Here is a 23,444-nt window from a genome sequence, read left to right as displayed (position 1 = left end):
TGATCCTTTAAGTTATTTTGGTCACAAATAAGTACTTTAAGTTTGTAAACGTTTTCAATTTAGTCCTTCTGCCACATCATCGTTTTGGTTAACATAAGGACTAAATTGAAAACGTTTACAAACTTAAAGGACTTATGTGTTACCAAAATAACTTAAACGACCAATCTGTTACAAACCTCAAACTTAAAGGACTTATGTGCGACTAAAATAACTTAAACGATCAATCTATTACAAACCTCTAACTTAAAGGACCTCTGGTGTAATTTAGTCAAAAATATTTTATCATAATTTGACATTTATATCAAAGACATCTTAAAAAAAATAAAATTGAACCGAACCGCTGAATTAAACCGAACCAAACAAAAAAAATTGAACTATTACTAACAATTTTGAAACATAACTGAAACAGTTCGGTTCAGTTCAGTAATAGTTCGATTCAGTTCAGTAACAAAAATTCGATTTTGTTCGATTTTTTTAAGATATTTTCAAATTTAGAAAAAAAAAAAAAATCTGAATATTTTTCTAATTTTTCAAAAAATATCTTAATGTTTATCTAATTTTTTAATTTTTAAAAATTCAATTTTTTAAATTTTTGGAAAAAATCTAAATATTTTTATGATTTTTTGGATTTTTTAATTTTATTTTAAATTAATTTTTATATATTTTTAAAAATAATCTGATGTAGAGGGCCTTTTTACATGTGGCCAATTAAAAAAAATGTCAAATCAGCGCCACATATTAGATTCTTCTGAGTTGGATGGGGGAGGGGTTTTTCGGAAAAATAAAATTTTACGAGAACGGAATCCAAACCAAAAATTTTATAGGAATGAAAATCGGAAATGACATATATTATAGGGGTGAAAAACATTATTAACCCTATAATTTATTTCAATAAGAACATAAATGGCCTCTCAAAAAAATGAACATAAAAGTTAGGGCACACCAGCCGGGAATCAAACCTGAGTCTGGACCATGGGAGGGTAGTATTCTACCGCTGGTGCTTACGTCTTGTATTCAGTAACAATAAGTTTAATAAATCTTCACGTGATAGTTTGTTATGTAAATTTTGAATAATAAATAGTACTGGTTTATGTTAGAAGTGAAATAATGTACATACGGTAAATAAAGTGAAAAGGTATAAATATAAATGTAGATGAATATATTCTTTTTCTAAAGTTGTTTGCGTTTTAAATATTCTTCCTTCCACTAACTTTTGTCCAAATGGCCAAAGGCAAGATGTAGTGGATGATAATTAGATAATAATAACAAAGAAAATTATAGGGATTGAAGAAAAAGAAGATAAAAAGTATAAATGTAATCATTACAATATTATTTTACTCACATCTTTTAGTTTTATTGAGGGAAAAAAATACTTTTGGTTTTATTCCCTTTTACTTGTTATAAGCAGTGCCTGCATTAACCATTAGCCTTCATAAAGCACAAATGTATGGCAGCCCTTGTTTTGGGGACAGAAGAAGTAGGTATATATTGCTTCTTTTATGAGATCTTTCTTTTCTATTGTATAAGAACTATAATAATTTCCCTTTTAAAAAAAAATAATAATAATTTGAGATCACCGGTTCAATCTTCACTCCTAACATAATATTAATCTTGGCCATTTAAAAAAAATTAAAAATAATAATAACAAATTCAATTCCTAAAATATTGTAAAAATCAATGTTGGAAAGAAAAAAAAAATTGTCTGTAGAGTTAAGCATGTGGTCATGTGATTTCTTTCAGTGTGAGATTTGAAAAAATTAATGCATGCTACTGCTCAATCAATAGATGAGGGTGAGGAGAAATAAATAGCCCATTCCAAACTTAGCATACCAAATTAGAATTCTAGTGTAAGCAATTGTTCAGAAAAATCCATTTTTAAATTTAGTTTGGAATAACATGTAGTAAGATTTTACTTATCTTTTAGTCAAATTTCAAATTATTTGGTCCATTCTATTGAAAAACAGAGGATTAAGACAACAATATTAAAATTCTAATATGGTATTGATAAAGAGTCGAGACAACGCTTTATAGAACCTAACCATAAGCTGCATTTGGAAAATTCAATAACCACGTCGAAACCATACGCTTCAGTAATTCTATGATTTGTTGCTTCTACAAACCCACTATGGTAAAACATATGGATACGCTACGAGCATGCATCCAAACATTTTCTAATAGTCTCTTTAATTTGACGGTGAAAGTTCCAAATGCGCATCTCAATGAGTAACGGTCATGGAAAAAGATAAACTAGAAAACTCAGCTTTCACCTTGATATTGTTTTATGTCACGGTTTTGCTAAACGCAACTTCATACTAAACATATTCTAAGTAACTTAAAACGTGATAGAGTACATAAATCAAAAAGCCTTACATTATATTATATCACAAATAAAAATAAATCACAAGGCCTAACAGCATATAATCAAAAGTATTAAACAAATCTTTTTTTTTTTTTTTGAAGGAAGTATTAAACAAATCTTAACATAACAAAAAATGCAAGTTCCTTATTGCTTCCATTTAATTCAATATATATAGTAACGCTAGCAGCAAAACTTGTTACATACAACATTGCTTTACATGATTCCTTGTCCTCCCTCATTCTCTCAATCACAAAATGAAGTTAAGTTACCCTTCACTTCCTCTTCTCACCATTTTCCTTTTCCTACTTCCTTCTTTGATCAAATCTCAAATGTGCCAAAGAAACTGTGGCAAAGAAACTCTCAAATACCCTTTCGGTAGCGGCCCCGGTTGCGGCGACCCTCGCTTCCAACCACATATAACTTGTAGCCAACAAAAACTCACCTTCACAACACACACAGGTTCCTACCCTATTACCTCAATTGACTATGCAAATCAAGTCATATACATTTCAGATCCCACCATGTCAACATGTTCTTGTACTCTACCTAGCAAAGGCTTCGGCTTAGATTGGAACGCACCATTTACTTTCGATGATAGCACCATATTCGCTTTAGTAGATTGTTCGATGAACTCATCATCGATATGCAAATCAAGAAGTTATGATGATGGAAGCAATTCTAAGCTTCAATGTGATCAAAATACACAAATTTGTGATGTTATGTATTCTTGTAGGCCTATTAGTACTAATATTAACCTTCCGATTTCGACATGTTGTGTTTATACACCGGTTAATCTTGGTCCAGCTTTTGATATGGATCTTCAGAAGCTTCAATGCAGTTCATATACAGGTTTTTACAATTACAATGATCAACAAGTTGATCCTGAAAAGTGGAACTATGGAATTGCACTTAAGTATAAGTTTAGTGTTACAAATGATTATCCTAGCTCTTGTGCTGCATGTGAAAGGAGCTTTGGATTTTGTGGATATAGTGAAGCTTATAATTCATTTTTATGCAACTGTCCTAATGGAATTAACACTACTACAGATTGTTTCTTCACATCATCTTATAATAATGGTTTTAGAAATGGTAAGCAAAGTTATTCCTTTCTTATTTGTCAATTGCATCTATGTAGCATTAGTATTTAAGTTTTTTTTTTTTTTTTTTTTTAAAAAAAAAACACTAATATTTAAGATTAAAGCATGTCCGCACGTGTCTGTATCGAACACTGACACGACACCAACACCAACACAACTTTTTACAATCAATTTTTTAAAATTATTATCAATATCAGGGTTGTGTCGGGCTTTCGTGTCTGTGTAGGTATTTTATACGTAGCCTACCTTTTCATTTATTTTTAATGACTTGTTCTGGCCTTTATGTTTTCAGGGTTTGCTTGGTTGATATATGGTGTGGCATGGTCTTTGATTAGGCTCATCCTGTAAGTTATGAATGATACTTTAACAATCAAGCTTATGATCACCCATGTGTGGAATTTTAATGGATTAGAGGGTGAAGATTATGTATGACTTATTGGTTAAGAGAATCAGGCCATTTATTTCTTGTGTCCTATTGTGGAAAATGTGTGCACATGCAACTTGTAATTGACTAATTTTAATCTTATGTGTTCATTATGTTTTTTTTTTTTTTTTTGGTCTAGATGTGTTCATTATGTTACTAAAGTCATTTAATGTCAAAAAAAACAAAAAACCATTTTTATGGAATTTGTAATGGACTGACTAGGTAGTGTGAATACTCCCTATTTCATTATCATTATGATGCTTGTCACGTTTTTTTTTTGTTGAAAAAAACTTAAAAATAATTATCATTTTTATTTTTTAATGTAACAATTAGTTTTACAACTGTAACATTTAATTAATATTACCTACATTGCTCTCAAGTTACTAGTATTATCCACTTTTACATTATAATAAAATTAAATACATCGTTACTTAATAAGGTTAAATTTATAAAATTGATGTTCTATTTCTTTGATTTATAGTTTACCCTTAATTTTTTAAAATAGTTTAGTATAAGACTTAGAAAAGGATAGACTAAACAATTAATTTTGGCTAAACTTAATGAATTATTTTGTGTTAGAGATTAATTTTTCGAATTATATAGGACTACATTGACAACAAAATTCTACTTCAAAAATTGTAACCTCAAACCATATTAATTCAACACAACTCTTTTTGAAACCAAAATTCTCTTTTTGGTTTAACCATAATTAATTCTATTTCTTAATAACTAAAAGTTGTTTTTTATTTTTTTAGAGAATAAATTAAGCTTTGCATTTTTTAACAAGGAGTCTTCACTCATCTTTAAAGTGTATACATGTGGAAGGAAACATCGATAGACTGAAAAAGAAAAGGATACGGAATTAGGTTCCAACTTCCAAGTCTATGATGGTCTTTAACTCTTTTTTCAATTAAAGAAGAATCTCTTAACTTTGTCAAGCAACTTTTTTTCTTTCTACTTTATACCTAAGCCTACAAATTTATTCTCACAAAGGGTATTGGCAAATTTGCATATCTAACATTAGCAACTATTCTGAATAATAAATTCCATTTTTCCAAAGAAGGGAAAAAAAAATATAAAAACAAAACAAAAATATGAAAATTTATTAATCTTGTTTGTTTTTTATGGGAAAAGGGGGGATTAAGCCCCCAACTCCTTCAAACAAAATTTACCTTTAACTCTCTGATTTTCAGGAGAAAGGAGCCTTGGTAATCCAAAGTTCGATCGAGAGGTTAGGATAATCTGATCTCACAGTCAAACTCTTTCACGTTTTATTTTTGTTATATTTGTATTTGCTATTAAGGAACTAAACACAAATTCAATTGGAAAATATAGGCACGAGAGAATTATATGAAGTTTGTTGCAAGCTTGCATGTTGTCCAACTCTATGTATCCCTTTCAATGCATCAAAAATGTAAAAGGGTATCTTTCCTATATAAGCAGATGTTGTAAATTAAGGGTAAAATGTACTTTAATACGTATCTCTAAATTTAAAATACGGCCCCCACAATTGAAGTCGTAATTCGCAGTACAAAATGTTTTGAACAGAAAACCAGATTCAAATAAAAAAAGTGGGAGAATTAATCGGATGATAGGTTTGTTTAAAGTTTTCTTTGGTAAAAAATTACAGATGAACTAATCAGTAGCGAAAGAATTTATAGTTGATGATAAACTAGTGATATAAACTACTAGATTAAGTTTAAAATATTTGATATAAAAATATATTTTGTAACTAGTATTTTTTTTAAGTTATTGATCTTTCTTAATTTATGAGAAAGGGAAATCATATTGATCCGGTTGGACTAAGAGGATGATGGAGCTGTTTGGATCTGCCGCCTACAGAGGTTGATCTGTCGGCTTGTCCGCCGCGAGTCTGGTTTTGTTGAACTGCGGTGAGGATTCTGGTGAGGTTGGTTGATCGTCAGCCTCCCGTGAGACGAAGAGGGTTGTGTATCTGCACTCACTCACTCAAGTAAGTAAGGAGTTCAAGAGAAGGGATAACAAGTTTAGGGTAAGAAGTGGTATACCTGTCCCAAGGCATAAACTACATAAACTAATTTTACATTGTTTAGAAAACTACTGTCGCTCTCTAAATTTCACATTTTTCTACCTTATGTTTTAATCAATTTTACATATTTTTTCCTCTCCAATAAATGGACCTTGAAGACGAAAGTGTTGACGTAAATTGAGAAAGGGATCGATATGTGTGTGCGCGCTTGTTTATGGGTTTGAGAGCGATGAAAGGGCTTTAAATTAAATTAAAAAATTTATTTAAGTTAAATGGTATATTGGTCATTCTGGAGTGTAACTTGGATTTTTTAGTGTGTGAGTAGAATTTGTCTTAAACAAATTTTTAAATAATGATGTTATATTTTTTTAAAAGGAAATATTAATGTTATATTGTTGGTGTCATTGAAAAATATAAGAAATTATATTGTATTTGTTATATTTTTTGTGTCAATGCAAAGATAAAAATGATTTGTTCGGTTTGGTATATTTTTAAAGTCACAATCATTTATACTTATAATTTTAATCCAAATTCCTTCAAAAAAAAAATCAAAATTAAAATTTCATAAGAAACACACAGTTCATAAATTACGAACATATGAGAACCTATCTTTTCGCTAATAACTATATATTACTTCAATCACACTTAATTGATTTAAAAAATATCCTATAGTATCCAAGATCTAAAATAGAAAATCAAGTCTTCCAAATAAATGGTCTATTTAATAATACCAAGTATATAAGGTACTCTCTCTAGTCCTATTCGTAAGCCACATATTCATTAAATATAGTTCATATAAATAAGTTTTTTTTGTTAAATATTGTTAGAATTCACTTTTTTTAAAGGTAAATAAATGAGATGTTCAAAGTTTAAACTCCAACCTATATAACAATGCATTATTCCTATCAATTGAATTATGCTCACGAAGACTATAAATAATCTTTTTTTAATGAACTTGAAAAAGAAATACTAGTTGTTTGGAAATGTGATCGGAAAGAGAATCAATCTATCAAATCTTGCACCTTTGCATAGTTTAGCATACACGTGAGTGTTACGACACATGAATATTTTTCCAAATAAAAACAATATAGTCGACATCAACTTTTTTCTTTTTGAATAAATATAGTCGACATCATTTATTCTCTTGAAAAAAAAAATACAAATCGTTTGATTTAATTATTCCAAGAACTTCCACCGAGTATGACTTTCTTTCACACTAAGTTTCACAAATTTAATTTGTAGCACACACCAATAATATAATTCTATTGCTTCAAAAAATACTTACATAAATATCTAAATAGTAAAAACTAATTGAACATCTATGTTAAACATTCCCTTAAAAAAAAATCTAATGTTAAACATTTTACCGTTCGTCTCATAATAATTGTCGTTTTTGTTTTTTTTCCTCTAACTCAAATTAATTGTCACTTTAAATATACAAGTAGTATTTATTATTTTTTTTCATTAATACACCCTTATTTATTGAGGTTCACTCTACTTAAGAGTGTAATATTAATTTCACCAATAAAATCAACTCAACTAATTATTTTCTTAAGAATCACGCACAACTTAAACGTGACAATTAATCGGAGACGGGGAGAGAAAATTAGTTTAGCAATTGTGAATGTGATATATTCATATGAACTGTGTAAGTACAGGTTATCTTGTAGCACATCATAACCTTTTCTGGACTCAGAAATTGGCATAACAAGACTTGCCTCTTCATCCAGAAGCAACTTAAAATGTATGAAAGATCATACGAAAATAAAGTCGAAGAAAAATAAAATAATTTTATTCCGCTTATACCACGGGTTACTCTACTGTCTACACTACAAATTTACAAACCATTGGTTTGTTCCTTCGACGATCGCTGTAGTACCCAACTCTCGCTCTCTCTCGATATATATAAAACATTAACATTCCTAGGCTATATATTCTGTTCTTTTTGGTGAGAGGATGGATCAAATAAGGGTGAAAACAACGATACTTTGAGCCAAAACCGCCTCCAAAGAGGGCGCATTTATATAAATAAAGGTTATCATGAAAATGTAACTTTCCTAGCTGTGCTTCTCTATATTTGTCATCTCATGTTGCAACAAAGTGGTTTACCTTGATGTTGCAATTTATCCCACATGCAAGTCATTTGTCTTGGCGATTGGTAATGTGCTGTGTAGTAATCTTCGATGCACCCGAATTGGCAGAACTTAAAGCTGTGCACATATTCTACTTCTCTTGAGCTGTTGAATTGTTCTACCCACATTCCCATGCTCACGTCTTCCATTTTAAATAACTGCATCATGTCAAAGTCGGTTAACAGCCAAGATTTACATGTATCGAAACGCAGACATGTGCACAAAGTTGAAGAAGTTAATAAAACATTCATATACAGTTTGTTGTATGTCATATAACATACAACAAAGTGCATTGAGAGGTAGAGACTATTTTTAAGAGAACTACTCAAAACAGTTTCATATCTAAGTAGTTTTTAATTTTTTCTCTTCAGATTCATCGTTTTAAAATTACTGTAACAATCGGATGAAATACTCCAAACATGGTTATTTTAAAAGAAGTGTTTTTTAAAAAGAATTTGTTACAAACGGGCTCTGAATGAGGGACTAGAAAAGATGATTTGCAGACATACTTTCAGTCTTTGCTCTTCAAATTCGGATACAATGAACCGAGCAATGTCAGATGAGACGATGTAACCCGGACCATTAGCATAGGGAGGATACTCTTCCTCTACCCATTCCTGAAAATTATGGAAAATAAAATAAAATGAGAACACATTCAACAATGTTTTCAGAGATGACAATCCAAAGCCACAAAACAAAACAAAAGTCGAAGATAGTGAAAGTCATAAATATCATTGCATAGAATTTTCAACACCGGGTAGAACTTCAGTTCATTGAATTGAAGAAAGAACTAAGAAAAGTAACTATTTTAAACTCAGATTACACAAAATGTGTGCCAAAAGCCAGCTACCTATAATATAAAACATCGTTATAAACTGAAAAATAAAATAACCACTCCAGAACGCAGAAAACCAAAAAAAAACTTATACCTCGTAAGTTACAGCCCATTTCCCATCACGAAGAGGCTTGTGGTGGTAATTCATATTTCCCATATAAAGGCTTTTACCAGTTTGAACTTCTCTCGCTTCGCTTATGACAGAGTCCACTCTAACAAACGTGTCATCATCACACTTCATGATATACTTAGCAGCCACCGAGCGTATCTGCAAAAAATCGTGTTCAACAGCAACCAACAATAAATCAACTTAACAATGTATACAACATACAAATAAGCAACATGTTTTCCTCTCCGATCACTTACCCCGTATTCACATATGGCTACGGTCTTCAAAACAACAAGGTCATAATGATCCATGTATGGTACTATAATAATATCGCCGAAATACTCAGCTTCTTTCTTTATCTCCACATTTATATCCTTCCTTCCATGCTATCATATGAGAAATGGAAAAATCGTAAGATTAAAACATTGTGTAAACTATTCATGGATTTTTTTTTTATCATTATTTAGGGTGCATATAAGATGCAGCCTCTCTTACCAAGGCCACGAAAAACCGAGCCACAACATGAGAGGATTTGATTAGCTTATGTTGCATCCATGACTTCCTCACTGCCATCCGTTCAGCAAAATGGTTGCCAGCGGAAAGGATACCGATGAAAAGCTCGACGTTCACGTCGAGAATAGGTGGTGCCTTCCACCGAGGAAGCAATTCAAGATGCATCTGAGGAGCAAAGCTAGGATGTGATGTAGGTAAGGAAGCAGCATATATAGAGTGCACATCGACGTCTCCATTTATGGATAGTCCAGTAGCATCCTCAAGAGCAAAGCCCTGCAAAATGTGAACATAACACCAACACTAAAGAATTGACATTTTTGTAATCATCCGGCGGGAGATAACAGATACAGATGTGTTTTTTTTAACATCAAAATACAGATATCATATGTATTCATCTCTTTCTTGCTTTTTATCTTTTACAACTTACACGTATTTCAAAAGTATATACAAAAACCAAATGACACCTTTTTAACATCAATTTTTTGAGGTCAAAAAATATTTTCTCTATGACATGATTAGCGTACTTACTGTGCGATACGGAAAGGAAGTCACATGCCTCCCATCTACAGTAATATGGTAACCTTCCAAGCCAGCACTTATGGTGAGAACAAATAATTTCCCCTCGGCAAAAGGATATGGCCATTCAACAGGCACGACCTTTTTTCGCCCCATCAGTCTGTTCAACCACCACGTCGCCTTCCACTCTTCCGATCGATTATCATCATCATGAATCCATTTCTCACATTTCACCTGTCCATCAACTTCATAATACCATCACAAAAATCAGCAAAGACAATTAATGTCCCTTCTAACAAGACACAAGTAAAAAAAATTGAAAAACATGCATACAAAATGTACTCATTCAAAAAAGAGTGAAAAGAATAATATCAAAGAAATTTAATCCTCAGTCAGCAAAAACTGGTGTTTATACTTTATACAGTCATCCAATGACTTCTGTCTTTCCAAAACATGAAATTTTGAGATAGAATTAATGATAGTCGACAAAAACAACCACGCGGATGTTTCCTCACTAGATGAAGTCGTCTACATGTATTATCAATCAGTGCCATAAAATGCTTTCAGAGTCGGCTACATGGATTGGTTGATATCTTAAATCCCTATCACGTATCAGGTCAAAAGATAGACCATTTACCACTAAAACCCCTCTTAATTGTTTGACGTGTCAAATTTTCTTTAGTCTTTGTCTATGTCAATGTCTATCTCTAGCTATTGAACTATTCTCCTGTCTTGGTCAATGTCAATTTCTAGCTATCTGACTATTCTTCCATCTAAGTCAAAGTCTATCTCTAGCTATTGGACTCTTCTTCATTTGATCAACAGCCATCCAAGCCTCCATAGCGGTAAGCGTTTTCCACACATCCCCAAACCGTCTAAGACAATTCTCCAATCTCTTTTACAATGGGGGCCACAACAATTTTATCATTAATGATTGTATAGTAATCTTGTCTTCATTAAGACACATGATAGTCAATCCACTTCGAAGATTTTGAAACAAAACTGTTTAATATTGTAAAAAGGTTTGATCAAACTATAACCTTTTTCTTTTTCCCAACTCAAAACGCAAACAAACCACAATGTTAATTGTAGAAAACACAAATCATGTTCGTTCATAGAACTAAAGAAATCACATTCACTACATACTGCAAAGAGAACCATCATTCCCTAATGTCATTACAATTAAAAACTCCAAAATAATCTCCCTAATCAAGCAACACAAAATCTCCCCAAACAATATAAAAAACAACCCCTTTTCCAAAATTCAAATGAAAAACCAACACAAACACAAGCCAGTGTTATCAATTGCAGATTGTATAAAGAATTCCCACTCCCCAATGGCATCATAATCTATGGTGCTATGTGTCATCGACACTTCAGATTGAAGGGATGTCTAGTGTCCGACACGTCTCAATGTCTGACACAACACAGATACATGTGGTTACATTCAATTATATCATTTCCTCAAATTATTATCAGTGTCAACATGTCAATCTTGTGTCAGTGATTCGTAGATTACAATTGAAAACTCCAAAGTCCAAAATAAACTATCTACCCCCATTAATCAAACAATCTATATAGAACCAACACTTCAGATTGAAGGTGTGTCTAGTGTCTGCCACCGATGTATGTGGTGGCATTCAATTATTCTATTTTCTCAAAGGGTCTTGCTAACCATTGCCCTCAGGGCAATGGTTAAGGAAGCCAAAAGTAGCGTGTTTGCATTGGTTTCAACAACATTTTGACTATTAAAAAGTTATTTATCACTTTTCACCATTTTCCAATGCTATATTTCTATTTTTATCCCCTTATCCGATGCCCAAAGGGCAGTGGTTAGCATTCTCCTTTCTCAAATTATTACCGGTGTCCTGTTTGTGCTTCATAGATTACAATTGAAAACTGCAAAGTCCAACAAAATCAACTCCCTACCCTGCTACCCCATTAATCAAACATCACAAAATCTTTGCAAACAATACCTAGAAAAACCCCATATCCTAAATTCAATTCAAAAAACCAAACAAAAACACATGATCATACATGCATACAAAAAGGACATTTTTACATTACCAGTTTCCTCGTCCGCGCGAGACTTCCATCCCTCACACCTAAGACCAGTCCCCCATTGCATCCTATAACAAGTATTCTGTTCAATAACAGGCTTCCCACTCCAATCCCCTTTAAGCCTAGGATTAAAATGCAATATCTTTGGTGGCTCTTCATTATCAACAGCTTTCAAACCCTGCAACTCCAACATAAACTGTGAAACCATAACCTTTTCATCACCATTTCTCACACCACCAATCTTTGGATCACTCTCACCATGTGCAAAACGTGGTGTCCCCACAACAGTCACATGAGACCAAAGTGTCAACCCACAATTCAAAACCATAACCCCTTTCAACTTCTCCCTAAACTCAAACCCAGAAGCTGAAACTGAACTCAAACAAGTATCAGAATCCGAACCATTTTTGGCTTTTTTAAAACCCGAAAAACTCTTAACTTTACCACTTTCAACTTCTTCCCATAACTTTTTACCAGAACTGTAAGCATGTTTTGCTACCTTGTCAAGCTCTGATACACCTTCAAAGCTATTGTTAAAGCTCAAGGTTGAAACTTTCCGTAATAATAACCCAAAGGGTCGTTTTTGTTTGTGATTTTGTTCTTCCAAAAGTGGCATTGCGTCGGTGGTGAAAACCCCAATATTAGCTACAGTTTCTGAACCTAATCCTGCTTTGAAAGCTAAGGGAATTTCAAAGCTCATGAAAAGCATGTAGAGAAGCATCATCATCATGAAAATTTGAATCAGTGTGAGTCTGTTTGGGAGTGTCAACACTTCAAGCTTCACTTTCTTCATCTTCTTGGTTTTTTTACTTTGATTTTGCTACGAAAATGGAAGCAAAACGTCTGAGATTTTTTGAAGAATGAAAAAAAAAATGGTTTTTTTTTTTTTTTGTGGGGTTGTTTTGAAGGAATTTAAAAGCTTGTTGAAAAATGGAATTTTGTGGGAAGGTTGTGAAAAAACTTTGTTGTTGCAGTCACATGAATAAATATGAATGCAGAGAGAACACAGAAAGAGAATGAAAATGAAAGCTATTTCTTTAAGTTTCTTATTGTAAAAGTAAAATAATAAGAACTTTTAGTTTTTAATTAATTTGAAAATATTTATTATGTTTTTGGTCAAATTAAGAATAATCATTTTATTATAAAAAATGTTCTATATACAAAACAGAAGACTAGTAAAACCCAAAAATATTCCATATACTTTTTTTAATAAGAAAAACATTTCATACATTATAAACAAGAAGAGAGTTGGTCAAAACTTAGTCAAAAATAAGAGAGAGAGTGTTTTTTTAGGAGAAAAGAGAGAGAGTTGGTCAAAATAATAATGGTAAAGGAAATTTTTCTTTATCTTAAATATTGAAATTTATTTATGTTATGAATAACCAAATTTTTATATAATTTAATTTTTCTTTTTAACTAGTTTAATGGCTAGAGCTCACGTATTTTACATGTAAAGAAATGGAATGTTCAGATTCAAACTTCAACATTTGCATATATTATACGTTGTCCCTACCATTTGTGATAAACTCAGGGGACTATATAATTAAATTTTAAATCAAATAATTGCATTCAAATGGTTAATGATTCTCATCAAAGAATGAGTCATTTAAAATAACCCAATTTTGATTTTTGAAAAGAACAATTTTTTATGCAAAATAATAGTCGATGTTTACTCTAAAAAAAAAATTAGTTGACTTTAAACGGATAATAAAATTATAAATTAATTACGAATATAAATCAATTGTGTGTCAAGTCTTTCAATTGGAATTTTCGTTATATTAATTGGCGAAAACGTGTCCGTCTTTTCGCTCTTTTTATTGCGCTAACGTTTGAAAATTATGAATGATGTTTTTTATGAAATTTTAATTTTGATTAAAAGTAAAATTATAATTTTTATTTGCTTTCAAATTGTAAAAAATCAAACTAACCATGATCATCTATTTTAATAAAACCAATGATATAACAAAAATAAAAAATCTAATTTTTTTTTTAATAACACCAACAACAATCTTAGAAAAATGTTATTAATATAATTGCAAATAATTAAAATGAGAATCATATAGAGAAAAGAATTCATAAAAAAATATATTAACTAGCGAAAACGTTTAAAAATTATGAATGCTATTTTGTTATGAAATTTTGATTTTGATCAAAAGTAAAAATATAAATGCTTTTTGCTTTCAAAATATAACAAATCAAACTAACCATGATTATCTATTTCAATGACATAAAAAATATAATCTAAATTCTTATTTTGCTTAAGAACACCAACAATAATCTTTATTGTAGAAAAAGTTGTTTAAGGGTATAACTGGGATAATGCAAAAATAAGTATGGATATATTATCTAATTTGTTACACTTTTTAAAAAATAATTTATAAAGGAGAAAAAACTAGACATATATCTCCTATCCTGCTTGTTACACTTTTATTTTTATATTTGAATTTACTTTTATCTATTTGTTATATATGTTATTTGTATTAAAAGTGGAGGATAATTTTAGAAAAAGAAAAAGTCAATCCAAAAAAATCGAAACATTTAAAAATTATTGTGCTAATGTGTCCGTCTTTCCACTCTTTTTATTGTGGTAATGTTTGAAAATTATGAACATAGTTTTCTATAAAATTTTGATTAAAATTAAAAAATATAAATATTTATTATTTTTAAATTATAACAAACCAAATTAATCATGATTATATATTTTCGCAGAATAGTTCTTTCTTTTCTTTAAAAAAGAATATAATTGTTTGGGGATTAACATTTTCCTTGAAAAGATTGAGAAAGATGACATGATAAATTCTAGTTGGTTCAAAATTTCCTTTTGAGGGATAGCCGCTAAGGAGACAAGTGGTCTTGCATGGCACACCTCATTCTCCAATTGCCAAATGGGTCGGTGGACAATTTTTTATTCTCTCTCAAGAATATTACTTCTTCGTTACAACAACATATCATATTCCTAATTAAAAAAAATATTACATTGCTCTTATTGTTGTAATTAAAATATGCTTATATTTGACTAATATTAAATTCGAAAATATTACTTTACATATAATAAGTGACAATGAATGTATGATTGACAAGAAAGAATAATGGAAACTATCAAAGGTAGAAATGGTCTAGTTTGAGCGTTGAGGTTTATATAAGTTTTGAGGGTCTAGACCGTTGGAGAATGATGATGACTTGACTTGATAGAGGTGTGGGTCGTTGTAATGACTTGGGGTAGACTAATTCAATCTAGTGGTCCCCGGTGGCTTCTATAGTGGGACATCAAGTGTGTTTATAGCACCTCTAACTCCGGTCTAGATTTAACCATCAAGCCTTTTAACATGACAAAATGTCTATTTCAACAACATGGAAGTCTTCCATGTAATAATCTCTTAAATTGAAAGTTGTTTAGTGAAACAATAGTCCTTCACATTGTTGGGACTTTTAATTTGGGGTGGAAGACTAGGTTGGATTATTTATTGGCTTAGAGTGACAATGCACCTAAGGTTGGATTAGGCATAGCAATGGAGCAGGGTGGAGACGTGTTTTACTTTCTCGTTCTATATCCTACTCTCATATACTTACTCATTATCTAATGGAGATGAGAAATCGAATATCATCCCTGTCCCCGACGAGTTTGAGTATCCCTGCCTCATCTCCATCCCGGTAGTGGATAAACTTTTTTTTTATTAAAAACAAACATATTTTTCAGCCCCGAGCGCAATGTTGTAATGAATTATCAAACAAAGAGATGATGACGATCGATGGCTATGGTGATGGAGAAGAGAGAGGTCGAGATTGTGAGATATGGAAGGAGAAAAGAGTGTCAACTGAAAGACTGAGACTGAGACTCTGCGAGTAAAATGATTTAGGGTTTGGTTTCTATTTATATAAAAGGGATAATAAATTGATTTTCAACATTCGAGACAGGTTTGAATATGGGTTCGGGGTGGGTACCTATATCCCTGTTATCCGTCTCGTACTCGTGTTTTGAAATCGGAAAAAACTCAAACTCATATCCAAACCCAATCAAAGCGGGAAAAAACCGTCAAATTAGGTTTGGTTCAGGCGGGTACCCGCGGATATGAGTTTTGTTGTTATGCCTAGGTTGGATTTCATATCTTTACTTAAGAAACTTTAAAACATTAAATATTTGAGTTATCTTATGTATGTATATGTTCCTAAAAAAACATCTACTTTTTCATTCAACATGATACCTTTAACTCATGCTTGACACATCAACACAATATAATTCATTCACATTTGTTGGTTCTTTTTACTTGATAAAATCTAAACAAAAATATTAATATGTGAGATAATATGTGAGACTCTTCTTAAATTCGTAAGAGTTGCACTATTATAACAGAAAATAAAAATAAATGAGTTGTTTTAAAATGATTTGACACAGTACTAATGAAGTCCACTCAGTACAACGATTCACGAAAAATAATTTTTATTGAATTGATTTTATAAATTAGATTTTAGTTATAAAAGTTAGTTTAAAGGTAAAATAATTTGGTTTGTATATGTTCACATAAAAACAAATTAAACAACAAATTTAAATGTCAAGATCATATTTAGAGGCAAAAATTACAAACCTTAATTTCAATTAAGAATCAATTTTAAAAACAAAATTAATACTATTACAGAACTATTAAACATATCAAATCAATTTTAAATCTTCATAATCATGTTTGACTTTATCACAAGTGAATTCAAGCATGCAATAAGAGTATCTACAATAGATTTCTTCGTTTTAGATGTTTAAATATATATATATATATATATATATATATATATATATATATATATATATATATATATGTATATGTATTTTTATCACTCACTTTATATTTTTTAATGATAGTATTTAATAAACAACACTTTATCTCTCGAACTCAACAAATCAAAAAAATTCTTAAATATTATCATCAATAAATCTATATCATTATATTTTAATAAATTGTTTTATTTTAATATAAATTATTAAGAGATTTGCAAAAAAGTAAAAAGAGATATTGCATTCATAGCCACCATTTTTTATGAGCACTCAAATTATTTACTTTACATTGAAGTTGACTATTTAACTTGATGTTGTTAAGCACACACAATTCTACTAAATCCATAAAGTGGTCTATAGTTTTAATTAAGCTTAAATATGTAAATCGTCCATGTAAGTTCGTATGTTTTTGGTTTTCGTTCCTATATATTTTTTTGTTCTAAAACAGACCTTGTAAGTTATAAACATTTTGCTTTTGGTCCCTGCCGTCAGCATCTGTTACAAAAACGCTTATGTGTATGACGGAAGCTGACATGGTGATGTGTGACGTGGCAAGTGAGGCTTATGTGTCATTCCAGATGTCAAATGGCAAGATTATAGGGACTAAATCCAAAAACGAAAACTTACAGAGGGATGAAATTCAAAAACACGACTTAGCAAAACTTTAAATTAAAAAACTTTGATTTCCTTTCTTCATCTTCTTCCTTCCTATCTTCATCATCTTCAATCTCACCTTCATCAACATTTATCAATCTTCATAAAACCCAGAAAACATAAATTAAATATTCAAATTCTTTAATCAAAATCTCATTTTCCATTTCCTCTTATTAAACCCTTCTTTTAAACTCTTTGTTTTAAACATATTCTTTCTTAATTCTCAATTCTCCCCTTTCTTTCAATTCCATATTCGGGACACAACATAATTAAACAAAGGAAGGAAAAAAAAAACTTCAATGAAGAAAAATATATATGAAGGATGTTGAGAAGAAACCCAAAACCCAAATCTTCTTCTTCTAATTTCAATTTTAATTTCGTCAATGTGGACTAGAACATAAGCCTAGATCAAACAGACCTACGAATATGATAGAATTTTTTATGGCTGGAAGAACGTTGCAATGTTTCAAATTAGCATCTTTTGGAAAATTGGGCCTCTGAAATTTGCTAGAAAAAATGTGTTGCTCGAAAGAAAAAAATGCAATTGGTGTGTGGTCTAATGGGTTGTTGTTGTTGTGTGGTTTAATGTAAAATTTTGAAGGTTTCTGCATAATTTAATTCAAGTTATGTGTTGTTGTTGTTTGAAGATTTATGGGTACAATTAATTTTCGGTGATTATGAATGGATAGAAGGAAATAGAAAAATAACCAAAACAAGGATCCATAAAGTGTTCATTATACTATATAGTATATCTAAAGAAAAGAGATGCAATTTGGTTGTAGATGTGGAGATTTTACGGTTTGAGTATGATTTAAATTAGGAATTGGGAATACATTGAATTTGGTGAAGGAGAAGATTTTGATGGAAATAGAAAATAAGATTTTGATTAAAGAGTTTGAATGTATAATTTATGTTTTATGAGTTTGATGAAGATTGATGAATGTTGATGAAGGTGAGGTTGAAGATGATGAAGAAGAGAAAGGAAGAAGATGAAGAAAGAAACACAAGGTTTTTAATTTAAAATTTTGTTATTCTTGTTTTTTAATTTCGTCCCTCTGTAAATTTGTGTTTTTGGATTTGGTCTATGTAACCTTGCCATTTGACATCTGGAACGACACATAAGCCTTGCTTGCCACGTCGCCACGTCAGCTGTCGTTAGACACATAAGCGTTTTTGTAACAGATGATGACGGTAGGGACCAAAAGCACAAGGCTTATAACTTACAGGGTCTGTTTTAGAACAAAAAAAAGATACAGGGACGAAAACCAAAAACACGCGAACTTACAGGGACGATTTACATATTTAAGCCTTCTAATTATCCTGCACCTATGCAACCTCGTGGTTCCAATGATGGCGCAAATTCGTGGTGTAAGACAAATGTTAGGTAGAAGTAAATATCTTGGTCTCCCATTTATGATATCGTGGTGTAATAACAATGCAATGCAACATAGGGTGGAATGACATTGGAAGCTCATATGGAATCTTAAGCTACCTCATAAGGTTAACCCTGTCAGAATCATTGTTGTCCTTCATATGAAGAACCATAGAGAGAGTATGCCATAACTAGGTTGAACTTGTGGTGTTGCTACTTCTTCCTCAATCCTCTCATGCTCTTCTGAAACCATGTATGATCAATGTTGTTTTCTATCCTTTGAGGTAGATCAATACCTCTTTTAGGTACATCTTGAGCTTCACAAAGGGTAGTGATTATGATACAGTGTCCTAATGTGATAGCTTGTACTTCAATTATAAGACGACACAGGTTGCTAAGAAACCTACGGAAGTCATAAGTGGGAGTCTCGGTGGGTTCACTTTTTGTTCTCTTGCGAACCATGATATCTTATTTTGAAGAAGGAAAGGGGTTAAGTTGTTATAAAAATGAAATTTTTTTTTTTTTTGGAATGGATGAAGAGAAAAGGTTTTCAAGATGAAAAAGTAGAATCTTTGTTTTGTTTCAAAAATGTGTGAGCTTTAGGTAAAAGGAACAAGTGTTATTAATCATGATTTTAGGAGATTTGAAGAAAAAAAAATTGAAAACGGTAGAAAAAGGGTTTCTAAGAGGAATTTGGTTTAAGAATCAGAGTATAATAAAGGCTAAGGTCCACTTTTCGCCCTTTAAGTTTTAAAATGTTGCGATTTTAGCTCCCTATTAAAAAAAATTGCAAAAGTGACCCCCTATGTTTAGGGAAATATGCTCTTTTGACCCCCCTAACATAAGGAAAATATGTTTTTTGACTCCTTATCTTTACAAAAAGTTGCAATTATGACCCCTTTTTTTGGACATGTGGCGTCTTCTCAGCAATTTTAAGATGAAAGGGGCCAAAATTGCCATTTTTTTAATAGGGGACCAAAATCACAACATTTTAAAACATAGGGGGTGAAAAGTGCAGTTTAACCTATAATGAATGATGTTGAACTATTGAATGAAAAGGAGAGAAAATGGTAGCCATGATGTTGGAATGAATTTTTGTGGTTGAAGGGGGGGGGGGGGGGGGGGGTGGGGGGTTTAAGAAGCCAAAATTAGGGTTGTGAAGAAGGGGAACCCAAAATCCCCTTTTTTAAAGTCAGGGACACGCGCCGCACGTGAGACTATGAGCGCTGCGTGTTCAACGGTAAAAAATAAGGTTGTTTGTAGCGTGTGGCTGGCAATGCATCTTCACGCACCTCGCGTGTGTGTTTATTCACTCTCACATGTAAAATATATGAACTAAATACACATATCTAGCTTGATTTAAATTGGTTTGCATTTCTTAAAAAAAAAAAAACATATAATAACAATTATGATCGTTGTTATTTCTTACAAATAAGGTAAACTCAAAAAGAGAAGTTAGCAATAAACAAGGATCAATAGAAATATAAACTTGAGTTAATCTAGTTCGTTAGGGACTAGCGAACTATCACACGCCCTTCTTATACCCTCTTTTCCTTGAAATGGTGTTTCAACGTATAATTCTATGCATAAAAAATGAGATTAGTTACACTTGTAAAAATTAAGAAGAGAAAACCCTCATTTGAGTCATTGAAAAAGTCCCTCGCTATCAGATCAGTTCCTGGATCAATTTAATGAATCAAAAACTTCCTTAATGTATGTTATGTTAGTCAAATGCATCTAAAACGTTAACTTGGAGTTAACGGCGCTGATGTGTCTGTTAAACATGCCATTTTAGCTACATTGCTGGCCTTCCACAATGGCAGTAGACTTCAATCATAGTCTAAAGGTCTAGTTTTTTAAGAACTAACAACACAAATCTCTAACAATTGTGACCATGAAAAATCACAATTTTTCAATCCAACAAGGATGGTTGATATTTAATTATTAGTTCTTCAAAAATTATCGCTCTCCAATCTTCATAACCAACGATTAAGAAAATTTATCCATCGACCAATCCTACGCTTTAATATTAAATATTTTAGTTCTTCAAAAACTATATCACAAATAATCTTCGTAAACAATAGTTAAAACAAAAAATTCATTCTCTAAACAATCATTCAGAAATGTTTTAAACTTTTAATATTAAAAGTTTTTATTCTTCAAGAGCTAAACAAAGTTTATCATTGAAGTTAGTTTTTAGATCTTGAAGACGAAGACTTCTATGCCCGGCACAATACGGCGAAATGTGTAAACATGTGTTTATCCCACTTGCATGTATCATGCATACCAATACTAATTAGTAATTAACTAGATTTTTGACCTCCGCTCCGTTCGGGTTTATTGTAAAAGGATTGACATACGAATAATAAAATGTAATATATAATTGGTAACGGTGAGAAAAATAAGCTGTAAGATCGCGTCTTTCCATTTGCAAAGCTCTAAATATCAAAATATATGATTTTTGTGTTGTGTGTGAAATTTTTACACGGTTTAGGTTTTTTTTTTCTTCGAGAGAAACACGTTTAGGACTTGGTATATATAACCAAGTTCACATGGAAATTAGGGTAACCGAGTTTGCATGGAAATTAAGGTATTCTGTTTATAAACGTATTAAATAAGTGTAAAAAATATTGTAAAAAAAAAAAAGGACAACATGATAGGAATGAAATAAAGGTATGAAATTGGTTCAAAAAAAAAGTGTACAAAATATTGTCAAAAAAAAAGCATGAAATTAGTGCAATGAATTTTTCTAGTATTGTGTATAAAATATTGTCAAAAAAAAAAGGCAAGAGGATAGGAATGAAATTGGTGCGATCTATTTTTTTATTATTAAATAAGTGTACAAAATATTTCCTTAAAAAAGAAAGTGTACAAAAAATTGTAAAAAATAAAAATAAAAATAAAAGTATAAAATAGAAGACATCAAACGTGATCATTGATATGCTCATAGTTTCTAGAACAAACGTGCAGCATCAAATAAGTGTAGAAAATATTTCCTTAAAAAAAAAAATGGGCAAGAGAATATGAATGAAATTGATGCTGTGCATTTTTTTAGATGGAATTTATTAGATTAAATAATTGCAAACCTAATAAAGCAAATGAGCGGGAAAATTAGTTTAAATTATTACAAACCTAACAAAATTAATAAATAAGGATCTATCTATAACCTTTTTAAAAATAATAATCTATAACCATATCCATCATTCTCCAATCCCCATCATTCATTAAAAAATTAAGTACCCAAATTTAGCTTGCTTACAAAACAAGTCCTACTAATCTCACCATTTATTTACTGACAATATTAAGTTATAATTTGCAGATATTTAAAATGTAGAGTTAATAGGTCTTTACCCTCTGTAATATAGGTCATTTTCCATTTTTCTTCCTGTAAAATATTTTTTTGATTTATCCCCTGTAATTTTTGTTTGTTTTGATTTATCCCCTAATAGGCCAAACAAAAACGAAAAATTGTTGAAAAAAAAAAAGAATTCGTTTTTGTTTAGCCTATTAGGGGGGTAAATCAAAACAAAAAAAATTATAGGAGGGTAAATAAAAAAAAATATTTTACGATGAAAACCGAAAATGACCTATATTACAGAGAGGTAAAGACATATTAACATATAATGTATATCTTTGGACCTTTTAAAAAAAAAAAAAGTATATCTTTGGATCCGTCTATATATAACGTAAACATTAAACTTATTCCTTACTTTTTTCCTTTGATGGATTGTTCCTTATTTTTAAAAGATGGTAGTATCCTTATTTTTATATTCTAAGATTCAGGAGCTTTTTGCAAGGCATACAAGAATCACAAACATTGCAGCTGTGTTTACAGAAACAATGATTCTGTACTAATGACCAAGCCTTATGGGAATATATTGAAACTTCAAACATGCCCAACACATTTGGGTCCTCTCTGAATTCAACAGGTAGTCCGGTTATACCTTCATAATATATTAACTATAAAGCAGGGATACGGACACCGACACCGGACACGACATAGATACTGACACGCCGACACCGCTGATTATTTGAATAAATCATATAATTTAGTGTAATTGTGTGTCAGTATCGGACACGACACGTGCCCGACACCGAGACACGTCTAATCCGAGGAATGTCCGTGCTTCATAGTATATTAATATGCCTTCATATTTTATAAATACTGTTATCACTCTTCAGAAAGAAAAAAAAGTTATATAAACCACATAAACCTGATTTATTTATTTTTTTAAATGTTCACCATAGACTATATGTTTGTAATTGTAGTACAAATATGGTTATATATTTTTAATGTATACTCCGTCTGTAGTTTTTTATAAGACCTTGTAACAATAATCACAAATGTATACGAAACATTGATGGAGTAAAAAATTTGTGTAAAAAATGTGTGACTATTATTAAATTATCCTTTGTGTGTCTGCCTATAATATTTTTTTTTTAAACTAAGGTGTGACTAAGCTAGACAGCACTCAAAATACATTAAACTGAAAAGTGATGTAAAAAAAGGAGCCAAACCTGACCCACAGATAAACATTAACAAAACCTATAAGAGAGGAGACCTAGCTTATTTTTAACCAAATCCTCATTTTTTTTGTC

At 31.1% G+C, this 23,444-nt stretch overlaps 2 protein-coding genes across 3 annotated transcripts; one reads left to right on the top strand and one right to left on the bottom strand.

Moving 5' to 3' along the window:
* Positions 1-2,544: 2,544 nt before the first annotated feature.
* LOC11416764 (wall-associated receptor kinase-like 20) lies at positions 2,545-5,342 on the top strand. 2 transcript variants are annotated; one of them, XM_024783262.2, is made up of 4 exons: positions 2,545-3,448; positions 3,749-3,800; positions 5,074-5,111; positions 5,216-5,342. In XM_024783262.2, the coding sequence occupies exons 1-3, from the start codon at positions 2,614-2,616 to the stop codon at positions 5,090-5,092; spliced, it is 906 nt and encodes a 301-aa protein (XP_024639030.1). In that variant the 5' UTR covers positions 2,545-2,613; the 3' UTR covers positions 5,093-5,111; positions 5,216-5,342. The 2 variants fall into 2 exon arrangements, with proteins under 2 accessions (XP_024639030.1, XP_039690019.1); XM_039834085.1 differs by having other exon boundaries at positions 5,074-5,235.
* A 2,156-nt stretch (positions 5,343-7,498) lies between these two features.
* LOC11417057 (hydroxyproline O-galactosyltransferase GALT6) lies at positions 7,499-13,089 on the bottom strand. The gene is made up of 7 exons (XM_003613445.4): positions 12,061-13,089; positions 10,006-10,238; positions 9,460-9,750; positions 9,222-9,350; positions 8,950-9,123; positions 8,530-8,637; positions 7,499-8,178 (listed from the first exon to the last, which is right to left on the bottom strand). The coding sequence occupies exons 1-7, from the start codon at positions 12,845-12,847 to the stop codon at positions 7,969-7,971; spliced, it is 1,932 nt and encodes a 643-aa protein (XP_003613493.1). The 5' UTR covers positions 12,848-13,089; the 3' UTR covers positions 7,499-7,968.
* Between the last annotated feature and the right edge of the window lie 10,355 nt (positions 13,090-23,444).

This window comes from Medicago truncatula, chromosome 5 (genome assembly GCF_003473485.1).
Source record: "Medicago truncatula cultivar Jemalong A17 chromosome 5, MtrunA17r5.0-ANR, whole genome shotgun sequence".
In the NCBI taxonomy this organism is placed as follows: domain Eukaryota; kingdom Viridiplantae; phylum Streptophyta; class Magnoliopsida; order Fabales; family Fabaceae; genus Medicago; species Medicago truncatula.
Note: the sequence above shows the minus strand (reverse complement) of the source record. Positions and strands in the feature narration are given on the sequence as shown.